Source organism: Mirounga leonina, unplaced genomic scaffold, assembly GCF_011800145.1.
Source record: "Mirounga leonina isolate KUSES-001 unplaced genomic scaffold, KU_Mleo_1.0 Mir_129, whole genome shotgun sequence".
Lineage (NCBI taxonomy): Eukaryota > Metazoa > Chordata > Mammalia > Carnivora > Phocidae > Mirounga > Mirounga leonina.
In genome coordinates this window covers 734987-762533 of record NW_023270323.1, presented here as the reverse complement: position 1 = coordinate 762533, position 27547 = coordinate 734987, and the positions used below count along the sequence as shown (strand labels likewise).

The 27547-nt window shown below is 33.9% G+C and overlaps 1 protein-coding gene across 8 annotated transcripts in view; it reads left to right on the top strand.

Moving 5' to 3' along the window:
• Positions 1-27547, top strand: part of RAP1GDS1 (Rap1 GTPase-GDP dissociation stimulator 1) — a 156642-nt gene that overhangs the window by 98090 nt on the left and 31005 nt on the right. For 7 of the 8 annotated variants that reach the window (XM_035004470.1, XM_035004469.1, XM_035004471.1 and 4 more), the window contains 2 exons: positions 1828-1974; positions 15304-15432. In XM_035004470.1, coding sequence (XP_034860361.1) covers positions 1828-1974; positions 15304-15432 — 276 coding nt within the window. The remainder of the gene's footprint in view (positions 1-1827; positions 1975-15303; positions 15433-27547) is intronic. The other variant, XM_035004472.1, reaches the window with a different exon arrangement.

Genomic DNA, 27547 nt, shown 5'->3' with positions numbered 1-27547 from the left:
AGGTTTTTAAGTCTTAGTTTCCTAGAACATGAATTTAAGACTTAGTTTAGTAATTCTCTAAGATTTCTAAGTCCTAAGCCTATTTGATTTATATTTTGAAAGCCCATATTTAATCAGCAATTTGAATCAAGGACCATTTAAGCTTCACATTTTAGGCATGGCATATATTGTATATTTATATTATTGAAGGTCTGAACATTTAGATTTGTAATCATCATGTTCAATTTTCTCTGACATCATCCCCATACAAATTGCCCAACATTACACTTATGTTATTGGACAGTAAAACTTCGGATGTTAGATTTCTAAATGAGATATGACCAATGTTCTTGGCTGGCTTATCTGACTAGTTACCCTGACAATTAGGAGTTTTCTGTGATTTTATTAGCTGATGAGCATAGGTTCCCGTCCTGCAACTATATAACAATACAATAAAGCTAAGTGGATAAAATTATGTTATTTCACGTGAGTATGGATTTCCTGAAAAATTTTCAAAGTTATCAAGCAAATATTTATGAGGCCCTGCTATATGAGGGGGGTGTGTGTGTGTGTACACCATAAGAACTGATATATATTGTTTCATTGTCTAATATGATTCAGCAACAATTATAAAGATATGACCTTAGTTTTAGTTTTCTTATTAGAAAAATGAAAATCTTTCATTTACTTAGTAGCTGTAATGCCCTTGTGAGCCATTTCTTTTACTGACCCTTTAGACCATGCTTCTGTAGCTGCCCTGTCCAGTATGGTGGCCACTAGCCAGATTTGGCTATTAAACAATTGTGAAATGTGGCTAGTCTGAATTAACATGTGACTATAAGTATAGAGTACACTCAGATTTCAAAGATTTATCACAAAAAAGACAATTTAAAATATTTCATTAATAATCTATATATTGATTGCATATTGGGATGATGTTTTATTGGATTTAATAAAATAGGTTATTAAAATTAATTTTTTTACTTGTTTCTTTTTCTTTTTTTTTCATGTGGCTACTAGTAAATTTAAATCACATATGTGGCTCATACTTATAGCTCTCCTATTTCTTTTATATGAAGAAAGTCAGGTTTAGAAAGACAGATACTCTTTCTTTCATCTCTTTCCATTCCTACCTTCAGGGGTTAAAAAGTATTCTAAAGCTCTTTATATATTCCAACAGTTAAATGACATCTGTTCTATGGAATATATATGTATACATAACAGAAGGTATGTCTGACCATCATTTTGACCTCTTGTTGTAATGTTGCCTGTCTGGTGTGTTCTAGAATGGAGGGAATAATGAAAAATGAAACATAAAATAGCAAGAATTGAGAAAAGGAACATGCTTATGGACTATAGAAATGCCATTTAAAAGACCCTTACTGTGATCTAGAATTATTATGTGAGTTAGATGGTTTTCTTTGATAATAACTGAGAAACACTCATAGAAAGATATATTTAGTGGCTTCCAAGCTGAGAAAAAAAAAATTCTATAAAATATTAGTTCCTGTTTTTTTCTCTTACACAGAATTGTCATTTGTGAAAGAGGAGGTGAAAATTTTCACATGTGATAGTCATACATTCCTAGGACACAGAGTTCTTTAAGCTCCTATATGATGCCAGGGAGAATTTTTTTTCTCTGAAAAAGTGATTGTCTCTTTTCCCCATCCCACCCCCATTTCCATGTTTACTTGTTTTGTTTTTCCAAAAAGACATATTTAATGCCCTGCCTAGGTTTATTTTCTACTTACTCACTAAGTAAGGAATAACATTGTTATGTTTTATATTTGAAATTGTAAGGTACATTTCTTTTTTCTTTTATTTTTAATTTAACTCTTTGTTTTACAGATGAGGGCAGAAGTGCAGTTGACCAAGCAGGTGGTGCACAGATTGTAATTGACCATTTAAGGTCACTGTGCAGTATAACAGATCCCGCCAATGAGAAGCTCTTGACTGTCTTTTGTGGCATGCTGATGAACTATAGCAATGAGAATGGTAAACAAAATTGAAAACTTGCTTTATCTCTGGGGGAGATTAAAAATCATCATTACTGTAGCACAGACCAAAAATATTTAGAAAAATTATGAGCAAAGAATTCATAAGTGGCATATAAAATTAATAATTAGCCAACATTAAATCACAGTGTTTCAAAAATACAGAATGTTCTAATTTATTAAATGGGACAAGGTTTTGAAGGGTTACCCATGTTAACTAATACCACAAACCAAAACAACATAATGCTATGCTTTAATATTTCTCACTTACTCACATTTTAAAAATAAACAGTATTTAAAATAGCTTCATGTTTATTACTTTATATTAATGCCAGGAGTAGCTTTAAAACACAAACACTATATTAGTAAGATTATTTTATCTAGATACTAGATTTACTCGTCAGAATAGAAGAAATCTTTTAATAAAATCTGGCCTTAGAAAAAGTTCAGAGTAATTGCAGTTTCTGATTTTAGAAATTTAATAAGTACTTGTCAATAGAAGTTTCTTTTCTCTGTAAAACATTCTTAGAACCTAGCAACAAATGATATGTCAGAATTTTCAGATAACCTATATGGTTGTTAATTAAATGAACATAAAAATGGTGATATGAAAGCTTCACTATACTTTTAAATGTCACAGAAAATGTATCATATGAGTTACAGCATGGATCCAACACTCAAAAATTCTGATAGGTTTCTAGGCTATATCTTTCTGTGGTTTGTTTTATAATGGCATCTTAAGCTGTAGTCTTTGACAGAGACATATTTTATTTGCACTTTGAACATGTAATATCATTCTTTACTTTCATGTGTTCTAGAAACACATGGACCTTTAGGCATATTTTTCATTTTTCACTTTTGGTAGTCACGAGTCCAAAGAAATATTCTCAATAATTAAAAAAAAAAAAAAAGATAAACATGATGATCAATGGCTACTGGCATTTGGCCTTGGTGTTAAGGACAACCACAAACAGTGAGGACTGCAGCCCTTGTCTCATTGAACAGGGAGGGCCACTACTCTCCTCTACTCTGTAGTTTCTAATGGCACTTTGGCCAAATACTGCCATATCTTTCATTTGGAGATGGGGGGGAAGCTGCAAATCTAATTTTCCATGTGACACCTGATTTTTAAATGTTGGATTACATGTGCTTTTTTAGCACTGTACGAGCTAAACTTAGAATGTGTCCTCAGGTCACATCCTATACAGAGGATACCAGATAACCTCTGAATTTAAATTTCCAATAATAGTAAGAAATAGTTTTTATTTGTCAAATGGATAGCCTATTAAACTCAAGCTAGTAACAAATGGTAGCTTTATAGGGTCAGCTACCACTACTTTTTTTTCCCCTGTGGTAGAATCAGTTTTGAAGAGAAAATGAACAGGAGAAACAGAAATGAGAGTCTGGGTAATCCACAAAATGAATAGCTAGTTCCTAAATAATTGAAATTTGACGATAATGCACACATATCTGAATTGCATTAAGAAATCATTGGCCAGTTGTTCGTGTTGCTTTAGCTTCATTTGGGACATCTTGGACACCCATCTTCACCGTGTGTTCATCTTGGACACCTGAGAAAGTGGGACAAGATGCTAAGTGGGAGAATGGTTTAGAAAGATAAATGAAAGAAACTAGCCATGAAGTTATTAGAGCAGCTTTGGATATAAAAAAATTAGTGTTGTTATGGATTTAAACTCATTGTCGTTTGAGAAAACCGTTGTTCAAAGATCTGTACAAAAGCATATCAAATGGCCAAATGGTCTTTAAAAATATCACTAATTCTAATCCAGAGGAGACTGAGGTTTCCTTTGAGTCCGTATAGTAGGGTATCACAATATGTAGACATGTGTATTGAGAAGGAAATAATTAACAACAATCAGAGTCCACAGTTGAAATGCATAATATATTTGTTTTGTTGAGGGTAGGCTTTTTTCCTGGCATGCAAGTATTATCAACAAATAACTTAGATACTTCAGAAACCTTGATTAACTTTTCTCCGAACATTATTGGAGCAGAAGTGTTTTTGTTCCATCATTCTAAAACTGTGATTGGAATGAAGCTTTCAAAACTTATTAGATAAAATAGAAGTAAAGTTATCTTTAGTATTTTAAAAAACAGGTGCCAAATGTTTAACTATCTTCTTTCCTCTGCTTGCATTTACATTTGCCTGTCATGGGGATCATAGTTTGTGAAGTGATTCTTTTTCTCCATAATACTCTTTAACTTAAATTATATTCTTTTCGTTTTACATAATTATTGCAAATAATTACTGTTTTTGTTGATTACTTACTCTTTTCTTTAAAATGTGTGTTTAAAGACTTGCCTACTTAAATATTAGGTCTTTTTGGCTAACTTCAGATCATTTGATATTGATCATATACCCCTAGATGAGTAAAAAAAAAAAAAATAGAGCCTTTTGAAATTCAGGAAGCGTTTTTATTAGCACTGGAAAATGAAGTTCCTTTTTATGTGTGTTTACTATTGAATTTCAGTACATAAGCCTCTGCTAGTAACTGAATAGAATAGTTGAGTGATAAATTGTTACTCTACCAGAAAAATTAACTCTGTCCTCAGCCCCAGTAACTTAAGCCTTACTTATAAGAAGTTATTGCTTTAGCTTCACAGATAATTTTTTTTAAATATAAAGATATGAGAGTGCTGAAAATGGTCACAAAGATCCACCAACATAGTTTCTTTGATGATAATATTTTCAAATTGTATATTAGTCCTAAAAGTAAATTGACACCAGACTGAGACTTAAGATTTATCTTCCTGTCCATCTGGTAGACAACTGTGAGCATATCCAATTTTTAAATCCATTAAATAGGGAATTAAAAAAAATTCCTAACCAAATGCAAGACAGATATATTATGAAAATACGTATGTGCTAAAGGTATTTTTGTACCCTTTGATAAAACTATATAAAACTCAAGGTTCATGAGTTTTATAATTTTTGAACCGGCTCTGGAATGTACACTTTTAAGCTATGAGCTGGGTATATTCTTTTATTTCCCCATTTGTGAAGCAATTACAATTTTTTATACCCAAACTGGTAAGTGTGGAATATCTGAATAGAGAAAGTTATAATTGCTTAGCCAGAAAAGTTGTATCCATAATATTATATAAATAAAATCATGTTTAAATAGAATAAGACAAAAATTTTTTTTCAATAAAAATCATTTAAAATTTATCCTTTTGGGGCGCCTGGGTGGCTCAGTCGTTAAGCGTCTGCCTTCGGCTCAGGTCATGATCCCAGGGTCCTGGGATCAAGTCCCACATCGGGCTCCCTGCTCAGCAAGAAGCCTGCTTCTCCCTCTCCCACTCCCCCTGCTTGTGTTCCTGCTCTCGCTATCTCTCTCTGTCAAATAAATAAATAAAATCTTTAAAAAAAAAAATAAATAAAATAAAATAAAATTTATCCTTTTGGGAAAAATCATACCTATTTTTCACATGGCAGAAAAGCACTCTTCAATTCTGTGGCTCTCCAAAATAATCTGAGTGTTTGACAGTTGTGGTTAGAGCAAAGCATGTTGACAATTTGATACTCAGTTTTTAGGAAATATGCTGAGCTTCCTATATTTTCTTCATCTATTTATTACTTACCCATAAACAAGAAACTCAGACCTATTATTACAGATATTTTTATCTCATTAGTTTCTTGGGTATCTTTTTTTCTAGCTTTGGTTGCCCAATGCCAAAACATAGCAGCGAAGGCTAAAAATTTTGTTCAGATCTATTTTCAAACATAACACCGTTTTAGCTTATAGTAGAAGTTTGGCAAATATTTATTGACTTCTGGATATTTAGTATTGTCTAAAATTTTTTTATTAACAAAATCAATACTTGGAAGAAAAATGGGTTTTTGGAATGTATTTCCTTTATTAATTTAGAAGCATTACAAACTCTTGCCCACTATATTACTTGATATTCCCTATTCATGTTCATTGTAGTAGCAGAAAGTGGCATTGAAAACATCCTGATGATGGTGCGAAAAATTTACCATACGTGATCCCCAAACAAAAAATCTGCACATGTATACTTGAAAGTTGACTGCAATTTGAATGGAAACAAACCAGTAATCAAAAGCAAAGCACCAGAGTTATTTAACACCTTGTTCATAAAAATTTTTCACCATTTTTATTATCTTACATGTAATATGTAATAACCGTGATGACCATGATTAATCAGTAAATATCTCTTGGAAAACTCTGTAATTAAGAATTTAATTTTTTTCTTAATATACCTATGCTAGAGTAATAAAATACAGGGAGAAGTCTGTTATAATTCTTAAGAAAATTATTGATGGTAAGCACTAAAGTAAGGACTAAAGTTACTTGTTTTATATAAGCTGTGCCATAAGAGAGAAAAATAGAAGAAATAAACATGCCATCAAGAAAGGAAAAATTGGTTTCCTTCTAAAATGATTAACATAATATACACAGTTTATGACTCGCTTCTTCATGTAACCTATATTATATATGTCATATATATATATAGATGGATGAGGAACATGATATATATTGGATATTCGGGATATCAGTTTGAGGATATGATGATATATGTATACATGTGATCTATATTTAATTTTATATGTATGATTTTTCAAATAGAGCTCATTTTTCTCTAGTATCTTAATAGCTCCCTATTATTGAAAGACAAATTTCTCTTTTTTTATGGCTCCTAAAATCTCTCTGGATACTCTTATAATAATTCTCACATGTATTTGCTGTATAGACTCATGATAACTGAACTGTTTGAAGGGAGGCCATCTCTGTTTGAGGAAATGCAACTCAAAGGCATGGGTTTATTACCTGGAGCGTAACAATTGAAATTAAGTATTCAGCCCGTACATAAATTCAGTTGTTTAAAATAGGCCTGTAAAGTATTTTCTCTGTAACTAGAAGATTACTTAATATGTAATTAATTTTAGCTGCTACCTTCATGTCAACCAATAGCAACAATTTCACAATTTTAATCAAACTATTATTCATTTTTCTGGTGACCTCAGTCTTGTAACTTGGCTTACTTTTTCTTCATACTTAAAATAGGAAGAATAGAAATGAATAAGGAATAATCCTGATGAAAAACTAAGAGCACTTTCGCCTGAGCTACTTGTTTATTTTTATGTTTTGGTATTACTTTATTACATGTAAGAAAGAATACTTCCTAGATATTAGATGTTTAGAAAATGATTTGCTTTGCGTAAGTGAGGAACTATTTCCACAGTTTATTTACTATGGGTACAAGCTAATTAATAATTACATATAATTCCTAAATACTAAAAACTTTTTGCCTAACTTTAAGGTAAAAAAATCAAAATGTAAAATTTTTTCTTTGTAACTTATTGTCTTTTTTCCCATAATTGTATTAATTTTCCAATATATCATTTCAGTGTATTTTCTGTTCATTTTTTTCCCTTGTTTAAAAGGCCTGGGAGATGTGCTTTTAAGTTTGCATCTTTTGAAGCCTAGTTTGTCAAATTAAAGTACTCTAGTGTGTTAAACAAATTGTGTTAAAAAACTTTTATCGTGCAGCTGAGAAGTTTTTAGGATTTAAAAACATATATTGGTAATTCTTTATTTACTGTTTTCTCTTTGTAAAAAATTTCTGAATTTTTACTGTTTGTCTAACAGCATTCGAATTTACTCAGGTTGCGCTCAAGAAGTTCTGCTACAAATGTCATTTTAAACAAATTGTTTTACTGAATGACAGAACGGTTAGTTGTTCTTGTGCCTCCTGCTAATTTGGTCTATTAAATTTGACCTATAAGACTAGCTTAACTTTTCATCATAATCCTTCCAAAAAACTGCTATAATAATGCTGTTACTTAATGGATAAACTAAGAACTTGGATTTTAGTAGAAGTGTACAAAATGCACATTTGGTGTAATTCCACATGGTCAAGTAGTGGCATTAATATTTAGCTTTGACCATTTACAGAATGAACTTCTGAATGCAAGAATCTGAAATTTTATGACAAAAAAATGAAATGATTGTTATAGTTTTTTCCTTAATGATTTAAAGTTTGGCATTATATTACAGAAACAATACTTAAGATTTTCAGCTTCCTAGATTTTCTTAAAATCAGATTATAGTGGTGCATATAGCATTGTGATACTAAATAGATACCAATTTTTTTTTAATATATATATTTTTTACAGATTTTATTTATTTATTTGACAGCGAGAGAGGGAATACAAGCAGGGGGAGGGGGAGAGGGAGAAACAGGCTTCCCGCTGAGCAGGGAGCCCGATGCGGGGCTCGATCCCAGGACCTGGAATCATGACCTGAGCCGAAGGCAGACGCTTAACGACTGAGCCACCCAGGCGCCCCAATAGATACCAATTTTTAACTGAAGGCAATAGAGCAGCAAAATATGTTTGGGGTTCCTTATTCTCTAACATGTTTTTCTTTCTTTATTTGCTTTATGTCTGGATTGAAGATAATTAATCATAGATGTTATTGAATATTATTTTCAAGATTTTCCTCATAGTAAAAATTTGAGGTGGCAGGGTTGGCTTTCTGATTTTAATTCATCATCACTAGATATAAAGAATTCCCAATTTGGACTTCTTTTTGGAAGATTCATGGCCTGAGTGAAATTAAGTAACTAAAAATTAAAAACAGCTCCTGACATTTATTTTATGTTATAAATTCTAAAGAGGATAGGTAATCTGATCTCTATTTTTCTGCCTTGATTTAATTTTTACATTTGTATAGTTTGTTCACCATCATTAGTTATTGTCACATTCTAAGTATTGCAATATAAATGTACATTTACATTTCAACTGACAGAATTTCTGCATATGAAGCACATAGGGAGATTTTCTCTATATATGGAATGCTTACCTAAATTTAAAAATGAATATTTAGATAGTAACAGCAAAACTGAAAACTAGGCCTTGTTTTTATTATTGATGTTACTACACCAGTTGAAACATGATGGTATCAAGCCCATGATTATTGACCATGTACAGGTTTGTAGGTGCCAGAAATAACACTGAAGTAAAGTATTCAGATGTTTGGCCTTCCAAGAGCTAAGGCTAAAGCCAGAGATGAATAATGGATTTTGGCCACCTATCAGTCCATCTTCAATGTGGACTACTTAAAATAGCCATTCAGAGAAAAACTCAAGGCAGAGAAGTATCATATGTAGAATCACTTGTATAAAAATTAGTAATCCTGTCTTCTAACTACAAGTAAAATCCAGTTAAGACCAAACTGCCTATATTTTGTTAAATGAAAATTTTTTAAGTAAATACTGTTTGAAAAATGAGGATTGGCCAGAAATTTTTGGTTTATGGTTATGTAATGTATCTTATTAACATAGTTTGTGTGTTGCAAAGAATTTCCATGTAATTTTAAATTAATAATAGTAATGCTCCAGGATAACTAGTATTATTTGTTTTCTTTTTTTAAGCCAGTAAATCCTTCTGTAAAACAAAGAATTTTTACGTTTTTAAATTCTGTATGTTTGTAAGGTATACATGTTGAGATGTACATTAACATGGCACTGAGCTTAATTTGCTGTGCAAAAATGTAGGTTTAAATTAATGCATCCATGGATATGGCCTTTCTTCAGCAATGCTATTTGAGATCAGAGACAGGATCTATTTCTCCCACTAAGAGCTGCTTAAGCAATGGCTGGCAGTAGTCATCTTAAAAGAAAACAAACAAAAAAGTCTTAATCTTTAAAAGACCAGTTTCTTTCTGAGATGAAAGCATAGAGTTTCCTTTAATCAGAGTAGATACATCTGTAGAAATTTCCTTCGTAGCAGTATTCATTACAAGAGCTGATCTGTAGTAGTAATTTAACCTGAAGTGAGCCCAGGGGGAAAAAAATTATCTACTAGATTAAGACATAATCACTCTAAGTGTTATTGGGTTGAGAACAGTATATGGGTAGGTCTCTTAAGGATAATAAAACATTTTTCCTTTCTCTTGTGATTTTGCTTTGGGGTTTTTTTTTTTTTTTTTTGCTATTGTTTTACATTATACTCACTCGTATTCTGTCATTATCTCTAAAACTTTTACAAAAGGGAGATTTTACTCTTGTAGAGACTCTTATTTTCAGAAGAAACTTTTGAATTCTTTTCTATTTTTTAACTGTCAGAAAACAAGAATTGTGTACATGTGTTGTTTTAAACCTCCAGTATTCTCAGTGCTAATGAATTTTGGTTCTCTCTTTTTTTTTTCATTGAAATTACTATTTGTCATTAAAATGTATAACCTGAGGTTCAAATTATAGGGATAATCTGGGTGTAGAACACGTAATGCATGTTTTGTTTAAAGAGGGCTTTTAAAATGCTTGATTTGAAGTTAATTTTAAACATATGTAAATATTTTTACTTTTAAATGCTTAATACTAGGTTTAGATAAAAGTTCTCCACTTTCCTGACCAAACAAAAAGATATTAAGTAATAAGTAACTGAAAAACTGTGTACATGCACATGTGGATGTATAAAGTTTTTAACTACGAATCATCCTCTTGGGAGCTGTAAAGTCAGTTTACTTTTCACTATTTAATCCACTACAACTTGTTTAAACTTAACATTTCTATTCACTGTTTTACATCATTTTTAATTTTTGTGTCCTTTTTTGGAAGTATGTGTGTATGTGTATATATGTATATATATATATATATGCCATTAGTCAGGGGCAATTTTCTTCAGTCTTTATTATGCCCAAATGGCTTTTATCTAATTTGTATTACAATTCATCAAGATTTATATTTGCTTGTGTTTATTGTTTCAACTGTAGATAATTCACTTGATTGTAGATGGTTTTTATACACGCCTGTAAATAGGAATATTGTACTCCTTATAGTATGAATAGTATACATACTATATACACATACTAATGTAGAAACTATGTATTTTGAATTGTGTGTATCTTTTTTTTGACAGTTTCATCATTAAGTCCTATTTACTGATAAGCTTAATAATCTTATAATATTGTCTATAAGGGCCTTTTCTTATGAATAAGGTAAACATGTGTTGCAGTCTTCTTAAACTTATTCTTTATAGTAATTGATCAACGTAACTTCAATTGAGTTACTGGGATTCTTTTCTGGACCTATAATCTATACCAATGTTTTAAACATTAAACTTAAAACTCAGGGGGAAAAAGGTTCTTCAACTTAAGATCTTCTCTCCAGATCTCCATTCTTTGGAGTTTCCATGAGTGTGACCTGAAGAACTTGGAACCATTGAAATTCAAATGTAGGTAGGTAAGTGTTCACACCAGCGCATGCGTTGATTGCCTTATATCTCTTTGTATATGCATCTGTATTGCACCCCCTCAGTGCCTTTCTTCCTCTTCCTCCCCATAGATCATGTAGGGCCTGTGTCATCTTGATATTTTGTAATTCTGTATTTTGGTCAGTATTTGTCTGTGATGTGTGTCAGGAGCAATCTTTAAAAGTCTTCAGACATTTATGACATTGTGCTGTCTAAAGACTGTCTTTCACACATAAGTGTTTGCTCTGTACAAGCCTGGGTTGCATTTTGTGAATTGTGTTTGTTGAGCTCTGATAAACATTCCCCTGGAGTTGCTGGTATTCATTGAAGGATGCCAAAATTCTCAGTCCTGCACTGTTTCACTTTTTCAGTTCTAGAGAATGTGAACTATATCTGGTTCTAAGAATGTCTTCCAGTTAGTCTCTGATTTAAAAGTCATACTCCTGATACCATCCATAATGAGTGTCACCTACCATCCTTTGAAATCCACTCACAAGCTTTCTTTGGGCAATAAGAAAAAGTGATTAAACTTAATCATTTATTTCCAGCAATAAGAATTAATACCAATTTATTCCACACAAACAGGACCCCTACTTAGCCCTGCCCCTCCAAAAAAAACTATTGATAACATACTAAGTTGTAAGTGAAATAGGCAAACAGACCCAACCATGGAATATTCTCCTAGGCTTAAGTAGAGTTTCTGCTCAAATAAGCAAAATAAAATGATCAGGTGCTTAATGTAATTTTGCTCAAAATATCCAAACACCAAAATCTAGGATTCCTACCATGCTTTTAATTTTTATTTCTTTTCCTGTTATTTCATTTGCCAAGCACATCATTGAATTTCAGAATCTCTATTCCATGTTCTGTTTTGTTTTGTTTTCCATCTCCTATGGAAGTTAGGTAATCCTTTGGCAGTGGTTCTCAAACTTTTGGTCTCAGGACTCTTTTAGACACTTAAAAATTGAAGACCCTATAGAATTTTTGTTTATAAATATGGGCCATCTCTATCAATATTTACCATATTAGAAATTAAAATGGAGACAATTTTAAAAATTATTTAATATTGCATTTAAATTAATAACTCACATTACCATGTATTTTTATGAAAAATAACTTTTCAAAATAAAAAATATTGCTGAGGCACCTAACTGGCTCAGTGTGTAGAGCATGTGACTCTTGATCTCAGAGTCGTGAGTTCAAGCCTCATGTTGGTGTGGAGCCTACTTAAAAAAAAAAAATTGCAAAATTAAAAAAATTGCATAGAAGAATAGCATTTATTTTACTGTGAATGTGTGATGGGGCAGAATATGATGACCACCAACAGAAGTTGGTGCCACTGACTAGATTGATAATAAAGCCCCAGCAGTTTTACCCACCACTGTTTCTGCACCATTGTGTAAATATCAGTAAAGTACAAAAGGCATATAAAATCTTGGTATTTTTATGAATGTAGTTTTGGTTTTGTGATCCTCTGAAAGGGTTTTGGGGACCCCATTTTGAGAACCATGTTCTAGGATGCCTGCTTATCTTGAAATGAAAATTTGTATCAGTCTGTTTGAGTAAAGTTTTTTTCCTCATCTGGGCCTTCATTATCCAAGGAGAATGACTTGCCTGCAATTGATATGAACAGACTTTAGAGTTATTTGAGTGTAATTTTTGTTTTAGTTAGCCTCATAGAGATGGATATAAAAGAAAGCACCCAAGTGATCAAAAATGAGTATGTCCATTGGATGACTATATAATTTTTCTCTTTACTTGTGTGTGGTATGTGTGTTGTATGTGAGTATACAATTAATTTGGCTCCTGGGTAGCTTTAAAACACATTTTCCCAAAGGAAAGTGATTTTCATGAATTAGGGTGATTCACACCAAATGCCGTTGGGCTATACTTCTTTTTTCTCCTGATTTACCACAATTTCAAATATTCCTGCTTCAATTTGTATGCCAAAGATTTTATGAAACTATGCAACATTTCCTATATTTTTTGTCCCTCATTTCCCTGGAACCAAAATTCATGATACCTTAAAAGCAGTCCAAGGAAGTGGTAGAGATGCCAAGTTAGGAGAATGTGAAGAACATCATCTTCTAAGTGGTATTCTCCTCTTGAGTTATCTCCATAAAATTTGTTATTTCTCTGATGTCCCTGGACTGTTGGATTTTTATAGTTTGTGCCAACAGTACTGAGGGGGTGTGTGTGATGCTTACATATATTGCAGACATATAGTGGAGTTTGACTCACACTCAATGCATGCGCTAGTGCTCACGCTTACATACCTGAAACTTAATGATTCAACAGCTCTGCAGTATTTGAAGAGGTAGTCAAAATGAGTAAATAAATAAATGAAATTTAAAAATACTGCTAAAGAACAAAGATCTGCAAAGGTGATCCAATAATAAGGAACTTTACTGGTAAGTAATCAAAATAATTTCTGACTTGGAAAGCTTATTGGTGCATGATCGTTAAAAATACTATAACCATAATACAGGTATTCTGCCGATAAAACACATAACACTATACCTTTTAACATAAGTAATTTGCTTATAATACAGATACTGTGAATCATTCATCAATTGCTGAATTGTATAGTAAGAAAAAATATTTAACATTAAAGGCATAAGAACAAATCATTTAGTTGAATATAGTCTTTTATTTCTGTCTCTTTTTGGACCAGATTTCATAATTCCATTGCAAAATTTGAAATTGTTTTAGACTCTTTGAACTCTAAATGTAAACTTCCCTTTTTCCCAGGCCTATTTTCTTGTTTTGGTTATAGGCCCCCCCCCAACTGAACCAGATAGTATGCGTAATTACCCACTCATCAGTTTTCAGGGTGATAAGCGTCGGTTGGCTATCCCTTGATACTTTATTCTAAAAGCAGGAAAAATTGACTACAAAGACCGCCAGGCATATAATCAACTGGAATGTGAGGCAGCTCAACCCACCTTCTTGTTCTTATCTGATAATCACCCAACCACCTCCTTATCAATTGATTAAGAACTAGAAAGAGTGATGAAGAGATTAGTAAGCAAACTGTCAAAGGATGCATGCTTTAAGGAAAATGTTTGTAATAAATGGGATTTTTATCTTTAGATTCCCAGTAGGTAACTTTAAAAAGAATTTGGAGAAAATTATTAGCTTGAAAATGACATATAATTTTCAAAGGAAACAGAATTTTGAAAGCATTCCTGTATCTTTGGATGAAAGTTATTAATAGTAATAATGTTTTACATAGGCATGTAAGTGTTTATATCTTTCTTAGCATTTTGTAAGAGGCAGTACTTTTGATTTTCATTTGGTTTATTTACCTTCAGCTTTGCTACAGGTATTCTGTCATAATTTGTTCATGAAGAGCCGTTGTGGAAATCCAAGGCCTGTTAAGTACTTTAAAACTAATCAATTTCTTAGAAAATGAAGGCAAGCAATGATGACAAAGCATATTGATTTCATTCTCTTTACTTCTCAAGCCAAATTTTCTTTTCTTTACTAAAATGCTTGTCACTCTTATTAAAACTTTGAAAAGAAAAATATTTTAAGTAACACATTTTTTCCTTGTAAAAACTACTTTCCTTCCTAGCAGTCATCGAAGAACATTCTGCTACAAATAATCAAAATGATTTTTGTGTATTATATATATTTTTCATTCTTTATTATGAAGCAGCTGTTTTTAAGGGATTCTAAGATTCTTCTCTTGGTCTTTATTAAATTTGTTTTTCTATGCTTTTCGTATATTCTGCTTTCCTATAATACAAATATTACTTTGTCTAACCTTTTCACATAACTAGCAATGGTAATGTTTAATTATTTATAAATTTTTAAAGCCTACTCTACAAAGGTATACGACCCTGTTTTTTTTTTTAATTATGTTTTGACATGTTATTTGAGTTCATTTCTAAATTTCTTTTAGTCGTTGAAAAGATTCAAAACTCTTGTGAACTAATGTTTTAAGATTTTTCAGACAATTGTATGGATGGACTTAATCTTATTTACTGTAATTGAAATAGTATTGAGTTTGCAATAGGGAGAATAAGAGGTGCTTTCTTCTTACTCATGTTCATTTGATACATAAACACTTCTGTTTGTTTTTTACAGATTCCCTTCAAGCTCAGCTTATCAATATGGGTGTTATACCTACCTTAGTGAAATTATTGGGCATCCATTGCCAAAATGCAGCTCTTACAGAAATGTGTCTTGTTGCATTTGGCAACTTAGCAGAACTTGGTAAGTCCTAGTCATGAACCACAAATGTAATTAACTTATTAATGTACTTACAATAACTTTTCCTATAGATGTTAACAACCTGGAGATCCATGTAGATTATTTTTTTGAAGCATTGTAGATACTTCAGTGTTTAAAAATAGGTCCAATTATATCTATGATTATATTGTTTATAATTGGAGCTCCTTTGCTTCCCTCGTTGTTTTATTTATCAACGTTTAAAGTTTCCACTTGTATATTATTTAATAGAGTTGAATATTTAAAACGATCTCCACTTGACTTTAGTATTCTTAAATGAGAGATGGTCTTGAAATCAAGTATTGTATTTCTAGGACAAAAATAAAGGATTATTAATTTATTACATTTTATATAAATTGTTTATAGGTTAAAAAGGAACCTAACAGACTAAGGTTTTTCCCCCTTTTTAGAAAATCCCTAAAAATGATAGAGGACTGGGGCTCCTGGGTGACTCAGTCATTAAGCGTCTGCCTTCGGCTCAGGTCATGATCCCAGGGTCCTGGGATCAAGCCCCGCATCGCGCTCCCTGCTTGGCGGGAGGCCTGCTTCTCCCTCTCCCACTCCCCCTGCTTGTGTTCCCTCTCTCGCTGTGTCTCTCTGTGTCAAATAAATAAATAAAATCTTTAAAAAAAAAATGATACAGGACTTTTTCATAATAATATACTTATAACAGCATTAGAAAAAATTATGAGAAACCCTTGAAAATCAGAAGGCAGACAGAAACAGACCAGTACTGGAAACACAGCCCAGTCATAACAGAGAAGAGAACTGATGACTCCAGCACCCCTGTCTCTTTTCTCTATTTTATTTTTCTCTATATTCTTAATAGTACTCTCTTCTTTCTGATCTTCCTTCCTGTGATTCTTTATAAAGTTAAACTCCTGGTCTGAATCTATCCCACGACCACGTTCATAATAAATTTTGTATTATGGGGACATTTCACTGTCCCCATAAGGGGATGTTTTGTCATAACTAAATATAATAGCTAAAACAAACAAATTAATTCTATTAATTATACCCATTTTATAAGTAAACAGAAGCACCAGGACTCTAACCTTGGATTTTCTGAGAGCTCATGTTCTTACATACTACACATTAAAATCTTGATCTCAGTACTTTCTTTAGCTTAGACTTTAAATGCTTCAAATTTAAATGAATGGAGATTATTTATCAGAGCTAATTTTTAAGTCTTTTTTTTTTTTTTGTAAAAAAACAGCAACACGAGCTAATTTTTAAAAGTCAGTTTTGTTGTTTGTTTTTTTTAAAGAACAGCAGCATGTTTAGATTGAATTTCTTTTCATGAGACTGGAACTTTGGGGTTTTTTTTGTTGTTTTTTTTTTAGTACAGTTGATGCACAGTGTTAAAAGTCATTCTTATTCAGTGGGTCATCTCCTGGTATTTATGAATGTCTTTGTTTTCTATCCTCTCCTGCTTTTCTTTTTTTTTCATACTATCTTATTTTCATAAATTCACGTAAGACCAAGAATGAAAGAAGATTCGTTCATTGTTTTACAAGATACTGTTTTCCATTATTAAAATGGATTGTAGGAATTTGTGTCTGGTATACTTTGTAGAAATAAAACAGAAATCGTGCTATAATCCCTGATAATGTCCTAATCTTGGTAACAGAAACATAAACACCATTAAATGTGAGTTGCTTATGTTAAGGCATCAGGATTTCTTTGGGAAAGTGCATAGACCACCTCAATTCAGCCTCCTCTCCCTAGTCTGTATTAAAAGATGGATATACACCCAATTAGTCCAATTTCATAGTCTCTTTCCAGCTGTTACTGCCTTTATCCCAATTGGAGGATGAAAGGATAAAAGAAATATTCCTTTACATACTAAGACTTTTAGAGTTTATTTCATGAGTCTTTTATGTCCATGTAATAGCTAGGTTATACATCAACACTGAAATTGAATATATATGCTCCAGAATACTTTTCCTTTTTCCAGTGTGTGTTTTATTGCAATAAGTTAAGAAATCCACAAAGCATTATTATTATTGACATAGGTAAATACCAAGTTCCCATCACATTTATATTACTTACTATGCATATGGCATATCACTATATGCTAGAGTTACTTTTAGTCAAATTTATTAATAAAAATGTTAAACAGCAGAAATTTTTGTGGTTTTTCTCACAAAAGATGATAAAGACAAAATATAAAATAATTTAAGTGCAATCTATTACAGAATTGGGGACAAAAAGGAAAATGCAGCTGTGCCTTTTTGTTCTCTTTGAGTCCTAGTTTATAGGACTTCCTTTTTATTTGGCTCCAAAATCTTTTATAAAGAAAATTCTCTGCTTAAAATATTAGGATTTAGGGGTAGAGGTGTTAGAATAAAAACTTGTATTTAATTTCACTTCTTCTGGAAACTAACACTACAGTAAAGGGATACTTTTTTAAAGGTTTAAATCCATAAGGAAAGGGGAAAAGAAAAAAAGGGAGAGGAGATGACACAAAAATATTTTAGGACCTGGGAAGAAAGACAAGCAGTAACTAATTTAGCAAAACTTTGATGTGTAAATCCTGGATTAGAAAGCCAAGAAGTAACCAGTTTGCTTTTTGGAATCTTCAGAAGGATCAGAATTTGGTGGTATTAAAATCTCATTCCCTCTCCAGAGTTTTATTTTATTTCATTTTATTTCAATTTATTTTATCCAAAATGTGTTTATTGAGAATTTCCCACTCAACTGATTCAGGGTGATTTTAGTGCTGCTTCCATCTGAAGGAGCATCTTTCTGTAAGCCTTGCTTTTCCTCCTGTGGGCTGGCAGAGGACAGGGGAGCAGCCAACACACAGAACTAGCCTTTTTGTGTGGCTAAAAACTGGTGATGTTGTAGCATCCTGGGAGCTTCACGTCCATGAAGTAGGCGTTGAGGCTCTGCGCCAAGCACTTCTTGTGCTTCCCCTTGTCCTCTTCTGGGCTGGGTGGAAGTGGTCCTTCGTAAGGGGCATGTTCTCGTGGGGAGGTCGTTACTGCCAGGAAGCCCCTTCCCACACTTTATAGTAACTACCCCTTCCCATGTAAGCAAAAGACTGTATTTAGTCTCTAGAAAGGCTAAAAATAGAAAACTTGTAGTCTGGGGACATCAGACTAACTTGAAGTAACAGGTACCAGAGTACCATTCCAAAAATAGTTTAAGTGAAAATAGATACACTGATGTTGAGAACCCCAATGTTATTATCCCATTTGGCCTGTAGAACATGAAGATACTTAGACACAAAGGCCATCTGACCGTCCTTATAGATAATCTTGTAGTTAACAAGACTGCTTATATTCATAGCTCCTAATCAATTAGTTTTTAAATCCCAATTTTTTTCATTTTATTTTATTTTTTTAAGCATAATGAGTATACTCTTTAATCCTCCTCCCCTACTTCCCTCATCCCCCAACCCACCTCCCCTCTGGTAACCCATCAACTTGTTCTCTGTAGTTAAGAGTCTGTTTCTTGGTTTGTCTCTCTTTTTTCTTTTTTTCCCCTGCTCATTTGTTTTGTTTCTTAAATTCCACATATGAGTAAGATCATGTGGTATTTGTCTTTCTCTGACTGACTTATTTGCTTTAGTATTATACACTAGCTCCATCCATGTTGTTGCAAATGGCAAGATTTCATTCTCTTTTTATGGCTGAATAATATTCCATTGTAAATATATACTACTTCTTCTTTATCCATTCATCTATTGATGGACATTTAGGCTGCTTCCATAGTTTGGCTATTGTAAATAAGGCTGCAGTAAACATAAAGGTGAATGTGTCCTTTTGAGTTAGCGTTTTTATATTTCTTTGGGTAAATACCCAGTAGTGTGGTTCCTGGATTGTAGGGTAGTTCTATGTTTAATTTCTTGAGGAAACTCCATACTGTTTTTCACAATGGCTGCACCAATTTGCATTCCCACAAATAATGCAGGAGGGTTCCCCTTTCTCTGCATCCTCACCAACACTTGTTTCTTGTGTTTTCGATTTTAGCCTTTCTGATAGGTGTGAGGCAGTATCTTATTGTAGTTTTGATTTGCACTTCTCTGATGATGAGTGATGTTGAGCATCTTATCATATGTCTGTTGTCCATCTGAATGTCTTTTTTGGAGAAATATGTATTTGTGTCTTCTGCAGTTTTTAATTGGATGATTTGTTTTTTGGGTATTAAGTTGTACCAGTTCTTTATATATTTTGGATACTAACCCTTTATTGGATATGTCATTTGCAAGTATCTTCTCCCATTTAGTACGTTGCCTTTTAGTTTTGTTGATTGTTTCCTTTACTGTGCAGAAGTTTTTTATTTTGATGTAGTCCCAATAGTTTACTTTTGGTTTTATCTCCCTTGCCTCAGGAGACATTATCTAGTAAAATGTTGCTGTGGCCAATGTCAGAGAAATTACTACCTCTGCTCTCTTTTAGGATTTTTGTGGTTTCAGGTCTCACATTTTGGTCTTTGATCCATTTTGGTTTATTTTTGTGTATGGTGAAAGAAAGTGCCCCAGTTTCGTTCTTTTGCATGTGGCTGTCCAGTTTTCTCAACATCATTTGTTGAAGGAACTGTCTTTTTCCTATTAGATTACTCTTTCCTCCTTTGTCGAAGATTAATTGACCATATAATCGTGGGTTTATTTCTGGGTTTTCTGTTATATTCCATTTATCTATGTGTCTGTTTTTATGCTAGTACCATACTGTTTTAAATACTACCACTTTGCAATATAACTTGAAGTCTGAGATTTTGATACCTCCAGTTTTGTTTTTCTTTTTCAAGATTGTTTTGGCTATTCAAGGTCTTTTGTGGTTCCATACAAATTTAAAGATTGTTCTAGTTCCATGAAAAATACTTTTGGTATTTTGATAGGGATTGCATTAAACCTCTAGGTTGCTTTGAGTAGTATAGACATTTTAACAATATTTGCTTTTCTAACCCGTGAGCATGGAATGTTTTTCCGTTTCTTTGAGTTGTCTGGAATTTCTTTCATCAATGTTTTATAGTTTTCAGAATAGAGGTCCTTCACCTCTTTAGTTAAGTTTATTCCTAGACATTCTATTGTTTTCAATGCAACTGTAAATGGAATTATTTTCTTAATTTCACTTTCTCCTGCTTCATTATTAGTGTATAATAATACAACAGATTTCTGTACATTGATTTTGTATCCTGCTACTTCACTGAATTCATTGATCAGTTCTAGTAGTTTTTTGGTGGAGTCTTTAGGGTTTTCTATGTATAGTGTCATGTCATCTGCAAATACTAAGAGTTTTACTTCTTCCTTACCAATTTGGATGCCTTTTATCTCTTTATGTTGTCTAATTGCTATGACTAGGACTTCCACTACTATGTTGAATAGAAGTCTTGAGAGTGGTATCCTTGATTTGTTCCTGACCTTAAGGGAAAAGCTTTTAGTTTTGCACCATTGAGTATGATGTTGACTGTGGGTGTTTCATATAGGGCCTTTATTATGTTGAGATATGTTCCTTCTAGAACTACTTTGTTGAGGGTTTTTATAATGAGTGGATTTCTTTCTTTGTCAAATGCTTTTTCTGCTTCTATTAAAATGATCATATGGTTTTTATCCTTTATGGAATGTGATGTATCATACTGATTGTTTTAACCACACTTGCATCTCAGGAATAACCCACTTGATTGTGGTGTATGATTTTTTTTAATGTATTGTTGGATTCAGTTTGTTAATATTTTGTTGAGGATTTTTGCATCTATATTCATGAGAGATATTTACCTGTAGTTTTCTTTCCTTGTAGTATCTTTATCTAGTTTTGGTATCAGGGTGATACTGGCCTCCTAGAATGAATTTGGAAGATTTCCTTCCTCTTGTATTTTTTGGAATAGTTTGAGAAGAGTGGATATTAACTCTTCTTTAAATGTTTGGTAGAAATCACATGTGAAACTGGTCCTGGACTTTTGTTTGTTGGGAGTTTTTTGATTACTGATATAATTTCATTGCTGGTATTTGGTCTGTCCAAATTTTCTATTTCTTCCTCCTTAGTTTTGGTAGGTTATTTATTTCTAGGAATTTTTCCTTTTCTCCTAAGTTGTCCAATTTGTTGGTATTTGGGCCCTCTTTTTTTTTTTTTAATGAGTCTTCCTAGTATCAATTTGGTTGATCTTTTCAAAGAACCATCTCCTGGTTTCATTGATCAGTTCTATTGTTTTTTCATTTCTATATCCTTTATTTCTCCTCTACTCTTTATTATTTCCTTTTGTTGAGTTTGGCTTTCGTTTGTTCTCCTTTTTGTAGCTCCTTTAGGTGTAAGGTTAGGTTGTTTATTTGAGATTTTTTTTGGTTCTTGAGGTAAACCTGTATTGCTGTAAACTTCCTTCTTAGAACCACTTTTGCTGCATCCCAATGATTTTGGACCACTGTGTTTTCATTTTCATTTTTTCATGTAATTTTTAATTTCTTTGATTTTTGGTAGACCCATTCATTATTTAGTAGCATGTTATTTAACCTCCATGTTTTTGTGCTCTTTCCAGATTTCTTCTTGTGACTGAATTCTAATTTCATAGGCCTGTGGTCAGAAAAGATGCATGGTGGGGCATCTGGATGGCTCAGTCAGTTAGGCATCTGCCTTCAACTCAGGTCATGCTTTCGGGGTCCCAGGATCGAGCCTCATGTTTATACTCCCTACTCAGCAGGGAGTCTGCTGCTCCCTCTCCCTCTCCCCCTCCCCCTGCTCATGCTTGCTGTTTCTCTCTTTCTCTCCCAAATAAATAAATAAAATCTTTAAAAAAAAAAAAGATGCATGGTATGACTGATTTTTTTTTAATTTTATTACGTTAGTCACCATAAAGTACATCATTAGTTTTTGATGTAGTGTTCCATGATTCATTGTTTGCGTATAACACCCAGTGCTCCATGCAATATGTGCCCTCCTTGATACCCATCACTGGGCTAACCCATCCCCCCCCCTCCCCTCTAAAACCCTCAGTTTGTTTCTCTGAGTCCATAGTCTGTCATGGTTCGTCTCCCCCTCCGATTCCCCCCACTTCATTTTTCCCTTCCTTCTAATGTCCTCCATGCTATTCCTTATGTTCCACAAATAAGTGAAACCATATGATAATTGACTTTCTCTGCTTGACTTCTTTCACTTAGCATTATTTCCTCTGGTCCCATCCATGTTGATGCAAAAGTTGGGTATTCATCCTTTCTGATGGCTGAGTAATATTCCATTGTATATATGGACCACATCTTCTTTATCCATTTGTCTATTGAAGGGCATCTCAGCTCTTTCCACAGTTTGGCTATTGTGGACATTGCTGCTATGAACGTTGGGATGCATATGGCCCTTCTTTTCACTACATCTGTGTCTTTGGGGTCAATACCCAGTAGTGTAATTGCTGGGTCATAGGGTAGCTCCATTTTTAATTTTTTGAGGAACCTTCATACTGTTTTTCCAGAGTGGCTATACCAACTTGCATTCCCACCAACAGTGTAAGAAGGTTCCCCTTTCTCCACAACCTCTCCAACATTTGTGTTTCTTGTGTTGTCTATTTCTCCATTCTGACTGGTGTAAGGTGGTATGTCAATGTGGTTTTGACTTGAATTTCCCTGATGGCTAATGATGATGAACATTTTTTCATGTGTCTGTTAGCCATTTGTATGTCTTCTTTGGAGAGGTGTCTGTTCATGTCTTCTGCCAATTTTTTGACATGATTATTTGGTTTTTGGGTGTTGAGTTTGAGAAGTTTATAGATCTTGGATCTCAGTCCTTTGCCTGTAGTGTCATTTGCAAATATCTTCTCCCATTCTGTGGGTTGCCTCTTTGTTTTGTTGACTGTTTCCTTTGCTGTGCAGAAGCTTCTGATCTTGATGAAGTCCCAAAAGTTCATTTTTGCTTTTGTTTCCCTTGCCGTTGGAGATGTATCTTGAAAGAAGTTGCTGTGGGCGATGTCAAAGAGGTTACTGCCTATGTTCTCCTCTAGGATTTTGATGGATTCCTGTCTCACATTGAAGTCTTTCATCCATTTTGAGTTTATCTTTGTGTATGGTGTTAGAGAATGGTCTAGTTTCATTCTTCTGTATGTAGTTGTCCAGTTTTCGCAGCACCATTTATTGAAGAGATGGTCTTTTTTCCATTGCATGTTTTTTCCTGCTTTGTCGAAGATTATTTGACCATAGAGTTGAGGGTCCATATCTGGGCTCTCTATTCTGTTCCATTGGTCTATGTGTCTGTTTTTGTGCCAGTACCGTGCTGTCTTGGTGATCACGGCTTTGTAATAGAGCTTAAAATCAAGCAGTGTGATGCCCCAGCTTTGTTTTTCTTTTTCAACAATTCCTTGGTGATTTGGGGTCTTTTCTAGTTCCATACAAATTTTAGGATTGTTTGTTCCAGCACTTTGAAAAATGCTGTTGGTATTTTGACTGGGATGGCGTTGAAAGTATAGATTGCTCTGGGCAGCAGAGACATTTTAACAATGTTTATTCTTCCGATCCATGAGCATGGAATGTTTTTCCATCTTTTTGTGTCTTCATTTCCTTCATAAGTGTTCTGTAGTTTCTAGAGTATAGATCCTTTACCTCTTTGGTTAGGTTTATTCCAAGGTATCTTACGGTTTTTGCTGCTATTGTAAATGGAATCAATTCCCTAATTTCTCTTTCTGCAGTTACATTGTTAGTATATAGGAGAGCAACTGATTTCTGTGCATTGATTTTGTATCCTGCCACATTACTGAATTGCTGTATGAGTTCTAGTAATTTGGGGGTGGAGTCTTTTGCATTTTCCACATAAAGGATCATGTCATCTGCGAAGAGAGAGAGTTTGACTTCTTCTTTGCCAATTTGAATACTTTTTATTTCTTTTTGTTGTCTGATTGCTGTTGCTAGGACTTCCAGTACTGTGTTGAATAGTAGTGGTGAGAGTGGGCATCCTTGTCATGTTCCTGATCTTACGGGAAAGGCTCTCAGCCTTTCCCCATTGAGAATGATTTTCGCTGTGGGCGCCTCATAGATGCTTTTTATGAACTTGAGGAATGTTCCCTCTATCCCTACACTATGAAGAGTTTTAATCAGGAAAGGATGCTGTATTTTGTCAAATGCTTTTTCTGCATCAATTGAGAGGACCATGTGGTTCTTGTCTCTTCTCTTACTTATGTGTTCTATCACATTGATGGATTTGCGAATGTTGAACCACCCTTGCATCCCAGGGATAAATCCCACCTGGTCCTTATGGATAATCCTTTTAATATACTGTTGGATCCTATTAGCTAGGATTTTATTGAGAATTTTGGCATCCATATTCATCAGGGATATCAGTCTGTAATTCTCCTTTTTGATGGGGTCTTTGCCTGGTTTTGGGATCAAGATAATGCTGGCCTCATAGAATGAGTTTGGAAGTTTTCCTTCTGTTTCTATTTTTTGAAACACCTTCAGGAGAATAGGTATTATTTCTTCTTTGAATGTTTGGTAGAATTCCCCAGAGAATCCATCAGGCCCTGGACTCTTGTTTTTTGGGAGGTTTTTGATCACTGCTTCAATCTCGTTACTGGTTATTGGTCTATTTAGGTTGTCAGTTTCTTCCTGTTTCAGTCTTGATAGTTCATAGGTTTCCAGGAAGGCATCCATTTCTTCCAGGTTGCTTAATTTATTTTTTTTTACTGAGACTTGTTTTGTGACCTAATAATGTGATCTCTTCTGGAAAATGTTCCGTGTGCACTTGAATGTATATTCTGCTGTTTTAGGCTGGAATGTTCTGAATTTGTCTGTTAAATCCAGTGTGTTATTTGAAGTCATTCTTTCCTTGTTGATTTTCCATTTGGATGATCTGTCCATTGATGTAAGTGGGTATTATTACTATTGTATTATTGTATTACTTGCTGTTATTGTATTACTTGCTATTGTAATCCTTGTGATTATTGCTATTATTGTATTACTATTGATTTTTATGAACTGTATGTATTTGAGTACTTCCATATTGGGTGCATAAATATTTATAGTTGTTATATCCTCTTGTTGGATTGTCCCCTTTATTATTATAATGTATTCTTCTTTGTCTCTTGTTACAGTCTTTGTTTTAAAGTCTCTTTTGTCCAGTATAAGTATTGCTATTCCAGCTTTCTTTTGGCATCCATTGCATGATAAATATTTCTCCATCCCCTCACTTTCAATTTGCAGGTGTGTTTTGGTCTGAAATGAGTCTCTTGTAAGCAGCGTATAGATGGGTCTTGTTTTTTTATCCGCTCCTTTACCCTATGTCTTTTCGTTGGAGCATTAAGTCCATTTGCATTCAAAGTAATTATTTATAGATATTTATTGCCATTTTGTTACTTGTTTTGTGGTTGTTTGTGTAGACTCTCTCTGATCCTTTCTTCTCTTGTTCTCTTTCATGGTTTGTTGGCTTTTTTTAGTGCTATACATGGATTCCTTTGTTTTTATTTTTTGCATATTTATTACTGGTTTTTGATTTGTGGTTACCATTAGGTTTGTATATAATGTCTTTTGTGTATAGCAGTCTATAATAAGTTGATGGTTACTTAAGTTTGAGTCCATTCTTCTCTCCCCACCACACACACAATTTTAGTATGTGGTATTATACTTTACATCCTTTTATTTTATGAATCCCTTGACTAATTTTTACAGGAATATTTTTATTGCTTTTGTGCTTTTTACTTTTCTTACTCTCACTTGTGGTCTTTCCTTTTTCACCCGAAGTGTCTCCCTTAGTGTTGCTTGTAAGGCTGCTTTAGTGGTCATGAACTTTGAGAAACTTTTTATCTCTCTTTCTATTCTGAATGATGCCCTTGTTAGAGTATTCTTAGCTGCAAATTTTTCCCTTACAGCACTTTGAATGTATCATGCCACTTCCTTCTAGCCTGTGAAGTTTCTGCTGAAAAGTCCACTGATAGCCTTATGGGGTTTCCCTTGTATATAACTGCCTTCTTTTCTCTTGCTCCTTAAAATTTTTTTTTTTAATCACTACCTTTTGCCATTTTCATTATTATGTGTCTTGGTGTGGACTTCCTTGGGTTGAATTTTTTGGGGGATCTCTGTGCCTCCTTGATCTGGATATCTGTTTCCTTCCCCTAATGAGGGAAGTTTTCAGCTATTATTTCTTCAGGTAAATTTTCTGCCCCCTTATCTCTCTCTTGTTTTTCTGAGTTCCCTATAATGTGGATGTTGTTACGCTTGAGGGAGTCACTGAGTTCCATAAAACTATTTTCAATTTGCATAATTTTCTTTCCTTTGTTCAGCTTGGTTACTGTCCATTACTCTGTCTTCCAGGCCATTAATTCATTTCTCTGCTTCATCTAACCTGGTATTTATTCCATCAAGTGTATTTTTAATTTCATTTATTGTGTTCCTGATCTCTGATTGGTTCTTTTTCATCTCTGTGTCAAGGGTCTCACTGATGTCCTCCACTCTTTTCTCCAGTCCAGTGAGTATCTTTATGATCATTACTTTAAAATTTCTATCCAGCATAGTACTTATATCTGTTTTGCTTTGGTCTCTTGCTGTGGTTTGATTGTGTTCTTTTGTTTAGGAGATGTTTCTCTGTCTCATTTTGTCTGACTTTCTGTGTCTGTTTCTGTGTGTTAGGAAAGTCAGCTACTTCTCTTGCTCTTGACAGTAATAGTCTTATGAAGAAGAGGTCCAATAGTGCCCTGCAGTGCAGTGTCCCGTGTTCCCCAGGGCCTGGCACTTCAGGGACCATCTCCTGTGTGTGTTGCATGTGCTGTGCTGTTGAGTCTTGGCCTCTTTTTCCTTCAGTGTAATTGTCTGCAGAGGCTCTTGGTCTACTGTATGCAGCAAGGTGTGTGGTGGTCTGCTTGCAAAACTAGACGTGCCCCTGCCAGGACCAAGGTCCCACAAAATGGGCAGGTCAGGAGATATGGAATTGGCAGGGTTTTCACTGGTCTTCTGGGGAGGAGGGTGTGGGGCACAGCACTGGACTGAGGTGAGCATGACTGGGAAAGGTAGATCTGCCAAAGTGTGGGGAGTGGGAGTGCTTAATGCAACTGAGGTAAGGAGTGTGGATACCAGGCTGTCAACGTAGGAGGGAAATGGTACCTGCCAGCTCCTTCATTCCTGGAGGGGTCTCCCCCTGATCCTTGTCTCTCCCAGCTGTGCTCTGAGATGAGCAAATTATTCCCCCCTTGTCTG